Source organism: Drosophila simulans, chromosome 3R (assembly GCF_016746395.2).
Source record: "Drosophila simulans strain w501 chromosome 3R, Prin_Dsim_3.1, whole genome shotgun sequence".
Taxonomy (NCBI): domain Eukaryota; kingdom Metazoa; phylum Arthropoda; class Insecta; order Diptera; family Drosophilidae; genus Drosophila; species Drosophila simulans.
This window is the reverse complement of record NC_052523.2, coordinates 3875213-3889410: the sequence shown is the minus strand read 5'-3', so window position 1 is coordinate 3889410 and position 14198 is coordinate 3875213. Positions and strand designations below refer to the sequence as shown.

At 41.9% G+C, this 14198-nt stretch overlaps 2 protein-coding genes across 3 annotated transcripts; one reads left to right on the top strand and one right to left on the bottom strand.

The window, feature by feature from the left end:
- The first annotated feature begins 248 nt into the window (after positions 1-248).
- Positions 249-1122, top strand: LOC27207676. Of its 2 annotated transcripts, none has more exons than XR_006541943.1 (2): positions 249-387; positions 497-1122. XR_006541943.1 is itself a non-coding variant. In XM_016183364.3 (2 exons), exons 1-2 carry the CDS (start codon positions 309-311, stop codon positions 911-913), a joined length of 549 nt encoding a protein of 182 aa, XP_016033576.1. In that variant the 5' UTR covers positions 252-308; the 3' UTR covers positions 914-1122. The 2 variants fall into 2 exon arrangements, 1 of the variants encoding a protein (XP_016033576.1); XM_016183364.3 differs by having other exon boundaries at positions 252-387; positions 444-1122.
- Positions 1123-10570: 9448 nt separating this feature from the next.
- Positions 10571-11469, bottom strand: LOC6727084. The gene is made up of 3 exons (XM_016176258.3): positions 11074-11469; positions 10900-11022; positions 10571-10847 (listed from the first exon to the last, which is right to left on the bottom strand). The coding sequence occupies exons 1-3, from the start codon at positions 11379-11381 to the stop codon at positions 10712-10714; spliced, it is 567 nt and encodes a 188-aa protein (XP_016033575.1). The 5' UTR covers positions 11382-11469; the 3' UTR covers positions 10571-10711.
- Positions 11470-14198: the final 2729 nt, after the last annotated feature.

Below are 14198 nucleotides of genomic sequence, written 5' to 3'. Positions count from 1 at the left end.
ACGTCCGGATGCTCTTTTTGTGCGTCCCGGGTCTGTTCGATTTGGCTTAATGGCCGGGAGCATGTTGTCACTGCTGGTGCCGTAATGAATTGGCTGCGGACCAGCCTTGCTCCTTCTGGTCGAATCAGTGAGCTCAAAAATTATTTGACCAAAATTTGGCCATGATTACCATATGATTATTTCTTGGAAAGAAAAGCGTGCTGTGTGCTAGTAATGAAAATACTTTTTAGGATATTTGGATTTAACATAGAAATTATAGACTGTATCAATCTTCAATCAAACAGAATTACATCCTTGTAGGCAAAGAAATGATCCTAAAACGAAAAGTTCACTTGTCGTCTCGTTTGTTTCGGTTTACAAATATTTCTTCATCATTTCTCTACTGCAGTAAGTTCCAATCCAAGTAAATGACCAATCGCTGTGGTATGCTGACATATCTCCAGCTCGATGGTCCACTCGAGGAATCGATCTGCAAATCATCTTTGCTCCAATTAAGCCCAGGTCTTCGGGTCACTTGACGCAATTACAGGGCTGGACAATCACCGCAAGAGGAATCGCCAGCCACTCGGACCCGGCAATAAAGGAGCTTAATTTAAAATTTAAACCCTTTTTGCTGGAGGCGGCGACCGCAACGTTTCCTGTCCCATTCCTCAGTCCCGACCCAGGATGCACTGATGAAAAAAATATTTTTTTTTGCCCTTCCGGCTGCGAGGCTCGGACGGAGAGCGATCAAGGAGCAGGAGCGACAGCGGGAGCAGTGGCCAGGACGACAGCAGGGCAAATAATTTTTACAAATTATACGCTCACATGCCAACTGCAAAAGGAAAGACAAACAGAAATCGAGGAGGCAAAAAATTATATAAAAGAAGCGAGAGGCAGCAATCGGGCGATATCCTTGGAGAAAAGGCAATAACAAGTCGGTTCGATGATTGGGTCCGCTGCCGGACTCCGACTCGATTGACTGCACCAATAATAACTTCAAACAATGGGCGGCCAAGTAGTTTTCCCCCTTTCCGAGCTCTTTTTTTTGCCAGTTCCGCAGTCGGCCATGTTTGTTTAATTTTTTCCACCGCTGCGTCTTGATTCGCTTTTTTATACGCTACTCAAGAGGGTACATTGCTTTTGGGCACAAGTATAGCAGCGATGAGGAATAGAATAACTACACACTTTACTTAAAAGACAAATTGTTAAGTGAAGAATGACGTAAGTTCATTTTAAATTCCACAAATCCAAACTAACTTATGATTAAGAAAATTATTACAGAATTTAACTTTAAAAACTACCGAGTTGCATTGTAACTTGAAGTTTCTATTCTAATAACAATTGAATTGTTGGAATCAAATGATAGGGTGTGCATTGTTCGAATGAGTGTGATTATGGGTTTTATTATTTTCTTAAATTTTCTTTTCTACCTCCGCTGATGGCTGATGCCTCCGCTGCAATTGTTCCAATCGGCCGCCAACTGTTCGTTTCCGCTTTTGTTTTTCGCTCGGGCCTCCTTCTGCTGGGGCAGCAAACAGGCTTCAAATTGAACGGAAGCTGGCCACGAGTTATGCCCCGCTAGCTGGCTGCCCAGCCTCCGCCACCGCCCACCACGCACCACCCACCGCTCAGGTCCTGGCCAAGGCCGAGGCGGAGGCATTGTTCCATGTCGTGACTCCTTCGGCTTTCCCAGCATCTTTTGTTGTCCTCCGGCTGATGGGGATGGGCGGTGGAGAAGCTCCGGTGCCGCCCTTTTGTCGCTGCGCTTCCGCTAACCTTTTTTTGTTCTGCTCCCTTCTTTTTGCCGGCCCAATTTTTCCTGCTGCGCTGCTCAGTTTGATTTGCGCCGATTTCTTTTCATCACAGTGTCCTTTAAAGCCCGATCCGTGCTCTGCCTTTTCCATCAATTTGATTTTGTTAGTTTCCATTTCATTGAATTCTCACATATCCGCATCCGCATCCGCACTCGCATCCAGCTAGTTGGCGAAATTGTGCCATTAGTTGGCGATGTTCCTGCCTTCCTTTTTTGTTATTATTCTACACTCAAATAAAAACAGGACTTAGAACAGTTTTAAATACAACTACTAGTTCCATTTGTTGTATATTTGAAAATGGTATTGTATAAAACGATTTTAATTTCTGACTAAACATACATTTTCATGACCTAATCAACGACTTTGTGCACAATGTGTACAGTTTTTTTTTCAGTGCATTCTATTCTATTCTATTGCGCCGCCGCCTTTTTTGTTGCTGCATTGTCTGCCGCGTTGTCGTGTTACCCTACTACCAACAACAAAAGGGTTTCGGCCATAAAATAACCAATTTGCATAGTTTAGTTAGTTGGACGCTTCCGCCTGTGACACTTTTTCAGCGGCCCAGCGGAGGGTTAAGAGGGCGTGGGCGTGGCACGTAACCCGAAGGCGGGTCGGCCTATCCCCGGTTATCCTTTGCTGGCCATAATTGATGACTGTTGGTAACGAACAACAACAGGAAGAGCCAAAGCAATGACGAATTTTAAATTGCTTCTTTTTTCGTGTATAGATTCGAAATGGAAGTTAATGGAAAAGTTGGCTATAAAAATTGATTGCATATTCCTGTGTTCAAGTATGCGTTCGTCAGCACAAATGTATTGATTTTAACCCGCTTAATTTAAGTACTTGATTAAGTTTGCTAAGGGCTCACAGCCAATTTCAAGTTAATTATGAATTTAAATTCGTAATTTTTTTACTGTTCCACAGTAAGGCTTCTAAATGAAATCAACTATAAATTGTTTTGAGATTATATATTAAATAACCCTTAAAAAGCGTTTTCTTTTCGCATTACAGAAGGCTACACTGCTATATTAAAGCAGCGTGAAGTGCTCTCTTGTTGCGATCCATTTGATTTAAAAGCACTGCATTTACATAATTATTAATAGAAATACAATAAAAAAGGGCATTCAATCACATTTTTTCGACGAATGATTTGTGATACGTTAGCGTATTAATAAATAATTTAATCATTAAATTACCTCATGATTAATTGTTATGAATATGCAAATGGTTCGGTGGTTAAATGCAATTGAATGATGCAGCCATAATTCCGCACTTTTTCATTGCGCCCTTTCAAAGGGCTTTTGCCGGGCAGTTCTTAAATTCGCCGTAAAGAAAAACACTCGAAAACTGTTGGGGCGTGACCTGCGGCAGCTGCCAAAGCTCGACTGCAGACCATTCAATTTTCCCACTCTCCCTGAGGTCACTGGCTGCCAACAATTTTCATAATCATTTAACGGTTTCGCGGCTGGAAAATGGGGGCGCGGTCGGGCGGTTCAGGGCCACACTCAATGGCCATTAAGGTTATCGAAGAACGTTCGAAGAGGTCGTACTTGAAATGTGGCTGCAGGCCTCTGGTTCACACTTGAAATTCAATTCAAGTCGAAAAGAACAAAATTTATTATTATCACAATAGATAGATAATGTAATTATATACATGAGATATTCTAGTTATATGTTAGCTAGATCACAAAGTTTCACAAAGTAATCGCTAAGTTAGCTAGCAAAGTTAAAAGACTTCATTTTATTTTCACTTATTTTTTATTATAATATTTATTGGTGAAGAAATTTCGAAAATCGAGGCAATTGGTAATGCCTTTCATGTTGAGTGTATTATCTAAAAGTGCGAATTTTTTCGAGTGCAGTTCACCCCTGCGCCCACCTTTGCCCTTTTTTTGGCGCGCACAAACCGCACACTCGACTCAACAAGGTGGCAACTTCCACCTGCTCCTGGCCTAATGCGGCTCGGAGACGGGGCAACTTGGCCACTTGAGAGCCAGTCGACCAGGAAACGCGGAAATGGCACTGAGCATCATCGCCGTCTTGGCCCGGCCAGAAGTTTGAAGAAGTTTAAAGCACTCGAGACACTTTGGCAACTTTCTTCTTGGGTGCAAAATGGGAGGCCCCGAGGGTTTATCAAACTAACGACCTTTGTTGATGAGCGGTCGCCCTGCAGGGGCCTTATTGATTTTCCAGCTGGCAAACTGAAACTGACGAGCGACGGGGAACTGCATCTGCATAATTGGCAATGAGTTATGCAGAATCAATGGATCGTTCCCAGGACTGACACATTAGAAGCTCGCCTGCGATAAGCTCGACAAATAAATGGAATGAAACTGCACTTAACGTCAACGCGATTGACAGCTCGGAGGTCGAGGAGCGAGAAGCTGTTTAAACTCTTAAAACGCTTTTTCCCGCTATGTTACACACCGAAATCGGCATCAAGAAAGGGATGGGCTCACGTCCTCGGTCCACAGGACCCCTCGCTCTTTCTCTCAGCGCCCTCTCCCTTTTATAACAAATTGGATTTCGGAAAAATCGCTCACCTTTCATTTCACCTGGATTAATGGCGCCGAGGCGAGCGATGAGTCTCCGGCGCACACAATGGCGGAGTGTCGACGGCTAAGTGGTGGGTTCCAGCGTGTTACACCTGGCAAAATATCAAACTTAAGTGGGATTTAAGAGAGGGCGACATCGAAGGACTTAGTTTAAATATGTGCTAGCCCTAACTTGGCTATTTTGAAATTTTATCATAAAAAAACTGAATTTCAAATCACATAATTCGTTAAAAAGAACATGGCGTTATAAATATAAATTAATTAATTTTTAAAGCACCTTTATACCTAACAAACTTATCATATAATATAAAAATACCTCTACAAATTATTTTTACGGAAACCGTTTCCAATTGAATTGATTACGCGATTACTTATTTAATCAGCTCCATCGCTGTAGTATATCAAATATCCGTTTCTTTCAGTGTGACAGATACTGCCAGCAGGGGATCTGAAAAATGTTTTTCTTCACCTGTTTTTTAGCCAAATGGACTCGCTGGGATTTTGCACGCTGATTGGGCGAGCTGCCAGTTTGGACACCTGTAATACGATGAATAAATTAAGTGGTTAAGTTAAAGTAATTGAAAAGCGATTAAGTTGGATACACTTATTCTGCGTTGATAGCTCAGAACGAAGATTGGATTTCGTTGTCTCCAGTGCAGATATTCTTAGAATGCTAAAATGCAGACTGCCAACAAGAGCCAGACACACAAGCCACACTAATCGCAAGACTAAGACGTCTGAAAATAGCAAACCAACTGCCACCAAAGAACACAAAAGACGTGGAGTTATTTAAATAGAAATACGAAATCTCAATAACATAATTGTTGCCGTTTACGCTGTCCGCATAATGCGGCCACATTTACTTCACATTTCGCGAGCGTATCTTATTACTACCACACAATGGCCAATATTTTCGCTGAATATCTTCCGCATTTAGTATATCAGTGCAGTCCATGCTAATGGTCTATAACCCATCCCCTGTCGCCCAACTTCCGTCATTGTTGTCAGCAGTATTTGCATATTGTGCGCAAAATGTACTCTCCCCCATTCAGACAATTCCGCTGCAAGTGGATGTCCTGACTAGAACAAGGATAAGAAAAGAAGCACGGCGAGAAACTTTCATTACACATTCCGAATTTCCAGCAAGTGTTACGGTTACAATAACATAAACATATTATTCCATTCCCAAGCATTTTGAATCTATGTCACACAATATGTCTTTTGAGATAAGTTTGCTGGGCATTAACAAAGTAAATCAAAAATTCATCCAAATAAAGAGTAAACTGAATTTAAACGTGTATTAAACCATCTTCGGAATGATTTGCATAATTTTTTTCCGTGCAAAGCAACAAAAGAAGAAATCGCAGGATAAAAAAAATATGGGCCAACAAATTTAGCCGACCATTTTCGGGGGCAATATCACACTCCCTTTCCCAGAATCCTGTGGAGTTTTCATTTCGAAGGGAGCTACAATAAACTTTGCCTAACTGTTTATACCCTCTAAAGCAAGTGAAGTGAAATAGAAAAACGCATAAATAAGCAACACAAAATGGAAAAATTTGCCAATGAAAGGGGAGAAAAAGTTTTCTAAGGGCAGATACCAAAATCGCTTGAGTTGCCATTTAATTTTTACATATTTCTGCTCAATTGTTGCATAATCAAGGCATTAAAAGAAACGCTCACACCATTTAGCCTTCGTTTTCCCACTTTCGCCACGATTGCCCTCCCCAATTGGCAACATCAAAGTCTGGCATAAATATTTCCCTCGCCTTTTGTTTTGTTTGTGTACTCAGTTTTGTGTTACAGGTGATTGCATTTGCCTTCCGTTTGTTTCCCTCTTCTGTTTGTTTAGGTTACAATATATTGCCTTGCTGAGGCCAAGAAACGAGGTAACGGGTTGGGGATTACACGGCGGGTGGGGAAATGGGAAAGTCAGTGAAAAGTTTTCACCGGAAAGGGTTACGCGGATTTGGCTAACAAATATTTGCAGGAAATATGAAAATTTAATGGCTTACGTGATCAATTTAACAACCAGTCTTGGTCAAGATTAAAGTATTTAGGAGAAAAGCATTAGGGCTCTGAAACTGTCGGTCTTTAATAAATTATTTTTATATTTTTTTTTTTTTTGCTTCAGAATTATTTAAAATGCACACTTCTTATTTTAAAACATATGTGTGCAAGCCATATGTGCATTGGATTTAATCTGTTTTAATATTTTCTCAATATGATATGCAACGTAGACAGAAATTGAAGTGAAAATTTAGGAACTCTCTTTTTTGCCAATTTCCGAAATTTATTTTAAAATCAATCAGCTCGTTACCTGGGATCCTTTTGCAGACTCCCACATCGAATAGCTACATTAGAGTTTGCCATACATCACCTTGGCTTTCTCCATTTCACGTATATGTGCATATAGAGCTCGGCCCAGAGATGCAATCGAAATTAAACCCACAACGAAAAGTAAATAAATTTAACAAAATGGAAAGCTAAAATTATTTCCTCAGGTTGTTCAGACACACACCCGCACCATCCAGCACCGAAAACGATAAATTGCTGGCGCAATGTTAGCAATTGCTGTTAGCCATTACGTATCCGCCGCGTTGCAGCAAAACAAGCAGCAGTAGCAGCATCGGAAAAAGCACACTTGATTGATGAAAAACCTTTGCGAAATGTCAATCCAACATAATTGAGTCATGTGCAGCCTGTCCCACCCACAAAAAAATAAGTGTGCACCGGCAAAGGGAAACGTGAAAAGTGGCAGCTGCAAATAAAAAGTGGCAGAGTGAACGCGTATCAATGTACTTGGATAGTGCGCCCTGTACCAGCCACACTCGTGTTGGCCAAAACCATCATTACCAGTGCCATACGACGCGACGGCCGCAGCTTAAAGTCACTCAGGTGCAACTTGGCCAAGGCGAAATGCACATTACATTGCCTTCTGCTCCGTTCAAATGTGCCAGCGATGCTCCAGTGACTCACGGGATTTCGGAAAGGACTTCCGAAAGCAAACGACGAAGACATGTTCTACCTATGCAATCTTTAGTTTGGTAATCGTTATATGTGAAGTACATTGCAATACGACTTAATATATATAAGTCGCAAACAACAGGACCTTAGTTTGTAAATTGTGCACTTTAACATCCACGCAATTCGATCTTGAACTTTTCTTATATTTAATATTTGATTATTAAGCATCTGGTAATATAGTACACAATTCGAAATTAAGAGATAAAATATTATAAGTCCCTTATAATTTTAGATCGAGCAGCATCACGGTGCCACACCGAGGCCGTAATGGCAAGAAAATTAATGCCGGCAAGTAAATGCTGCTGACTACAGTCCCTCGGCGGCGAGCAGAACGATATACTTGACGATGATGATGGCAGGGCGATGGAACCAATGAAGGAAATCCAGGAGAACCCACCTCCTCCTCCTCCTCACGGCCCAACTGCAATAGACCACAGAACAAGTGGCAGCCAAAGTCGTTTCAAGTAAGTGTGACAAAATATAAATCTTTGCCTCCACTGTGGTGTGTGTGTGATGTGTGTGTGTGTGTGTGTGTGTGTGGATGTATGGCAAAGTAACCTGAACACATAAGCTGCAGTTGGTCAGGTCGCTCGTTAAACTGGACAGCCCTGATGGTGCTGGAGTTGCTGATGTTGCTGCTGTTGCTGATGTTGCAGCCGAAGGACCAACATCCTGGCGACCGCATCAGCTGCAGCTGTTTACGACCTACGCCAAGAGAGTTCAGCTGAGGACTCTCATTTGCCGCTGGTCGAGGGGATGTTTTTGGGGCACGGCACTTGTTACGACTCTACCACTCTGCCCTTCAGGGGTAGCAAATTCACCGACTTTGTGTGTTCTAAAAAATTAATATGGGGTTTTTTGGATTTTCGAAAACTGAAAATAATGAAGCTGGTGGGCGTGATGCCACATTTATGGGTTTAGCTTCCTTTCTAAGTATGTAAATTCAAATATTTAGATTTACATAGGCCGTTCTGACTAAGGATTTTGTACCAGTTTTCATTGTCAATAATTTTTGCCCTCTCATAATATGTATTTTTTTAGTGTATTTGATACTTTTCTGTCAACACATCCTAGCTGGCAGTTACCACTATTTCTCCTGTTGAAATCAGAGTACTAGGACCACATCCCGAACGGAAAAGTCCCACTATTACCCAAACCGATTCCCGAAGACCTTTTCCCCCGCGTCTGTGCGCATGTTCCTCTCCTCTCCGGTGAGTGCAAAAAACGAACCACCCAAGGATGGTTGGAAAATTGTCGCCTTGTCCAGAGCAAATGTGCTGCTCTCTGCGGCGTGCTCGAAGCACCTATATCTCGTTTGGCGTGGCATGGCATGAAAGTAAAAACAAACCGTGGAGCCAAACATTCAAAAGTGAAGGAACTGAAAGGCTTTCTTGCCAGCGAAACAGGACCTCAGAGCCCACCACACTCTCACATGTGCTGCTGGCTTGGCCAGGACTTCCAGGCATATGCTTGGCACACAAATACGCGCGGAAACAGGCGGGCCAAGAAGAGAAATATGCAACGCAATCCCTTTAGGATTTGGCCAACTGTTTGCGCGCACTCTCGAAAACTTGAATGCACCTTAAATGTGGAAAATGCGGAAAATGTGGAAAATGCGGAAAACGGGGGAAAATGCGGGTGGGGGCCCAAAGCTCCCCTCGAACTTTGACAATCTAAGCAGTTTACTGTGTCAATATGTTACGTTTGCTGCTCGTCCCACAGCCAAACTTCGCATAACTTATGCATGCAAATTTCCCCATTTCACCCGCCTTCCGATGCCGAAACTGAAAAGGTGAAAGACAAAGGCAACCAAATGCGGTTATTGCAGCGATTATTTTAATGGCTCTTCTCGGTTGTTTGATGCCACAGAACTTAACGTACTTATGCTGTGCATGATTTCTCTGTTTTTGTGGAGCTGCCAATGCAGATGTATTTAACACCTGCAAAGTTTCGCCTCCGAAAGTCATTCGTGGTGCATTTGCTGCAGCAGAGTCATTTGTTAGCCTGTTCCAGGGAGTACAAGTTGCCTTTCATTGGGCAGAGCGATTTGAAATTCAAATTTTTAAGTTGCCGCAAAATCGAAAAGTTTGGCAAGTCCCATCTAAGTGCTCGATGAGAAAGTTGCCGAACTGAAGTTTCGATGGCGAAATACTTTGCGCCATGCAATTGATATATTTTCGATGCGGAATCGAACCAGGCCAAGGCTGGGCATTTTTTATTCATGTTAATCGGAATGATTAGTAAGCAAAAAAAAATATAAAATCAAAACTAAGATATTTCTGGAAAAATTCGTATTTTTCCACAAAATTAAACACGACAGAGCTGGAAATTCAGCAGCATTCATAATTCACGCGAAAGTTCAGGCGCAACTACTTATTCTTTTGTTATATTATTTTTAATTTACACTAAATATTGCAACGACGTCTGAGTAGACAGGAGCACAACAGGGCGCAGCTGCAGTTGCGCTCTGCCACGCCCCCTGCCCGTCCGCTACGCCCCCAGGAAGTCGTCTGAGTTTGCTTATTTTTTATTTGTGGCTAAAAATTGCATTCATGAATAATTCAGTGAAGTGAAAAATTTCGGGTTTTCTTCGCTCCTCACCCAGCGCTTTTGAAAAAAGAACTCAGCAAAATAATAAAAAAAAAGAATTCATTTTGTACTTTTTCACAGCCACTTCCGTTAGTTCCGCTTCCCTTTTCGGCACGTTTTGTAATGTGTGCGGGTTATCAGCATTTTGGGTTAATATTTAATGTAAATGACAGACCGACCACAGCGCGGCTGCGTTGATGAAGCCTCGGACACGGGAGATCCGGATACGGACACGGATGCGAGTGCGGACCTGGGGCTGGAGCCCAAAACGGGGAACCCCCGCCAAAAAAGTTACTCCTGCCTGGCACGGCATGGCATAACATCGAGAAGGGAGTGCCCACCACTGGCAATGTAAATGAGTCGCCGGGAAACGGAAACTGCTTATGCAGATCGAATGTACCTAAGAACACTCGGAATATTTCTGTCGCTCGATTTATGTTTCTGTTTTGGCCTGCTGCTCGCTGCGCTGCTTGAGTGTGCAAAACAAACTACCAACTATTCTATAAATTAAAATTGCAAAAATATTCCGTTTTTAGTTTTCTTTGGAGTCTGGGCGAACTTTGTGACATTTTGCATTGCAATAAATGACTCGAGTTGCAAATCTTTGACTGTGAAATTTGTTATTTATTTTATCTTGAAGTTCGGCTACGCATGTTATTGTCATAAATAATTTGGATCGGTATGATTTCGATACAATTTCTCCAGAACACCGCATTTCTGATGAAGTAATCATCTTAACAGTTTTCAGGAGAAATCGTGTGACATAATAAAGTCGTATCGGGCCTGTTCCTTCTTTGACAGTCGGTAAAATGTGCGGCTTGTGTTGGCTATTTCCACATAACTATGATAAGGTGGCCATAGAGTAGTGTAAGACATCACTCTGCATTGAATACATTTTAAAATATGCCTCATTTTAAATACGAATCTCTTACTTCACAAAATATGCGGCTTCCAGAGCGTTCTTTTGGTAGTCGATTAGTTTTGAGATTTCATTCTTCAGCTGGTTGTTATACCTGACAGTATCTTTCTTCAAGCGCTCCTTGCAGTTTATTTCCCTGAAGTTTTAAACTCTGTTATCATATCCATATAAACTGATTAGTGCTTACATGGGACACTTAAATTTGGTATAGCTAGGATCCTTGGGACAAACATCTCGATCGTCAAACACCGGCGTATACTTGAAAAACCTAGCGTCCTCTGTGTCATCAAACTCTCCCACAAACCGCACGTCGTCTGCGTGACGTTTTACATTCCTGTCCAGCATGGCCCGTGTATCGTGAATTGGAATGTCAAATTTAGTGGTTTGTCTCCCAAATGCAATCCCCATGGTGGTTGTATATCGAGTAGAAAATACACTCTTGTACGACTTCCGCTCATCATCCCCCATTAAAAACGTTTGCCGCACAACTGACATTGTAAAGTCCAAGAAAAACAACGAGTGAATCAGAACACGTGTGTACTCAGTTTTAGGTTGCTGTTAAATGAAAAGCCGGCTGTTATTTAGACAATAAACATTATTTATAGTTTCATTACCCCCGTTATCTATCCGTACGGGATTCGTTAAAAAGAATGTTGCATACAGAAATTAGCACACTTGTCAACACATATCCGTCCGTCTGGTTGTTCATATGCTCGGGACCTAAGAATCTAGAAGATTGATATTAAATACATCGATTCTAGTTACGCATGATTTGTGAAAGTTTGTTTCAAAAGCTGGCTTACCGCCCACAATCCGGCCAAAACCGGCAACACACAAGTTTGAAAAACGGATTTATTCCAATAGCAATTTCGACACTCCCACTCTAATGCCCCTTCTCCACATAATCATCTTAAATTTATGAAAAATAAATGAGAGTATTTCAGCGCCCAAAGCGTAGATTTTGGGTACAGTTCCGATATGCCCACGTTGTTAATTGGTTTCTACATCAAACTATTAGGCTGTGCAAAACACTGTTAATGAGACCCAACCCGATTTGATACCTTACGAAACTGAATTATTCACAGTGAGTAAAGGCAAATACACATGTGAACTGAACGCCGAGAGCTTATGCATATTTCATGAAATACAAAATCAATAAACTAAAGGCGACCATAATGAAATTATAAACTATCAGGCGCACGGCCCCGTCGCCATTCGCCCGCGATTTATCCAATGGCGTCGCCTTCTCCACTCCCTCAACTTCCAGAGCCACATCCCCAACTACTGTAAAGCATCCTTGAAGAACTCACTGCCTCCAGGCTCTGCATTCAACATACTTTGTGCGTTAAAAATATGTAAAATATTTTAACCGAAAACCTTTTCAAAAGATTGCAGAGCTGGCGGAACTGTTCGTGTGTACATACCGGGCGTATGCGTGATGATATTAAGCGGCCCAAAAGTCAGTTGTTAATGTGTGGGTGGGCCTGTGAGTCGGCTTGATGGCATTGATTTTATCCCCAATAATTCCGAAGAAAACCCACAAAGAAAGCATTGAAAGTTTTTCGCTGTGGAAGCAGGTTTGCGTGCGATTTAAGGTTAATTTATTTGGTGTTGATATGAAAAGGAAAGACAGTGCGCCAAGAATGCATATCAACGGGTACATATTCACATGTATATAAATATTTAATGTACATAATAATGGCTCATCTTAAATTTTGAACAATTATTTAACTTATAACATACTTTTGCAAGGCTATGAGCAAAAGCTTTCTTGGATTTAAACAGAAGTTGGTAATGTACTAAGTTGGCAGACATTTGGGACCATGCAATGTGTATATATTATTGATCTGGATCAACATCAGAAGAGATATAACCATGTCATCCGTTTGAAGCAAGTTGCTAAAAACTATCTCAAAAGTCTTTTTTCTTGTGCTGGTAGTTATAAATCGAAACATACTGGATCGTACCTCTATATTATATGTCTGAAATAGAAGCTATGTTAAACTATATGTAATTAAATTTTATTCCTATATATCTCGTTTCTATTTCCTTTTCTGCTTTCCGAAAAATCTGTGCTCCTATGTGTTCCCGTGCCCCAAATTTATGGCTTTAATCTTTTGCCTGGAAATTATATTAGCACTTTTTTCGCCTCTATTCAGAGTAGGCTTTATGGCTCAAGGACGTGGCGTTTCAAGGACTGAATTTGGATTCGTGTTTTTATTATGAGCTCGAAGAAGGACTGCTTCCGAATGTGGGTGGCCACTAAGCTGCATTCCTTTTAGCCGAAAATGGAGCCGGACAACATACTGGCAAAGAGCAAAACAGAATAAAAACACAGGAAATAAATCAAATTAAATGAAATGAAATAGTTGAGGATTTGGGGTCGTCAAAGGAATTCAGCTGCCACTTCTCTTAATTTTGCCTTCCATTTGTAGGTTCCCGATCTGCTGGGCTTGAACCTCAGGTTTAAAGACGACTAATTCGCAATGGGCTCCTTAAATTCAATAATTTGGGTCCTTCCCAATCTGTAACCAACATGCTTCAGGTAGATGAATTGAGATGATACGAGCCATGAATTCGTAGCTTTAAATAAAAACGTATATATATCGTGCCTGCAAATGTGTTACACCGCCATTTAATTGACAGTACGGGGCTAAATATGATTGATAAACCCAAATGCTACACAAACATTGGCCTTAAAGTTAATGCCGTGACATGCACCGTATTTAACACGAAAACAAGCCTGTTTCGCCAGCACTTATCCTTAAATTGAGCCAGGAGAGGGCCAAATGCACCGCCAGGCGGAGCACATGGCCCGATCGAGCACGTGGCCCACATCCAGTGCAATTCTCCGCCAATCGCCCGGCAATTCATATCCTGGCCCTGCACAAACACAAACACAATCGCAATCGGTACCACCACACACATCCTGCCTGCAACGACAACGAGCTGCCCCGGCGGGCAGAAAACACAGCGCAAAACACACTCGAGAATATTAAACAAAATGTCAATTTGGTGCTACATTTTCGGTTTTCGAGCAGAGGGCCATGGAGCCGAGCAGCGGGCCTCAAGGACCTGTCAAAAAATGGGCAAAAATCAAATCAAATTGCACACTTAAGCTGCAATTGCAGCGGCATCGAGAGAAATCAAAGTCCGTTGGCAGCAGGGCGCCCAATCAAAATGGAAATAGTTTGGCCCGACCATCGAATGACCAGTTTTGGGACTCCCCAACCGACTCTTCGGCCCCAGCAAAAGGAACTCGAACGAAGGCCGCGCCAAGGCGAAACGGAAATGAAATCAAGCAAATTGAAT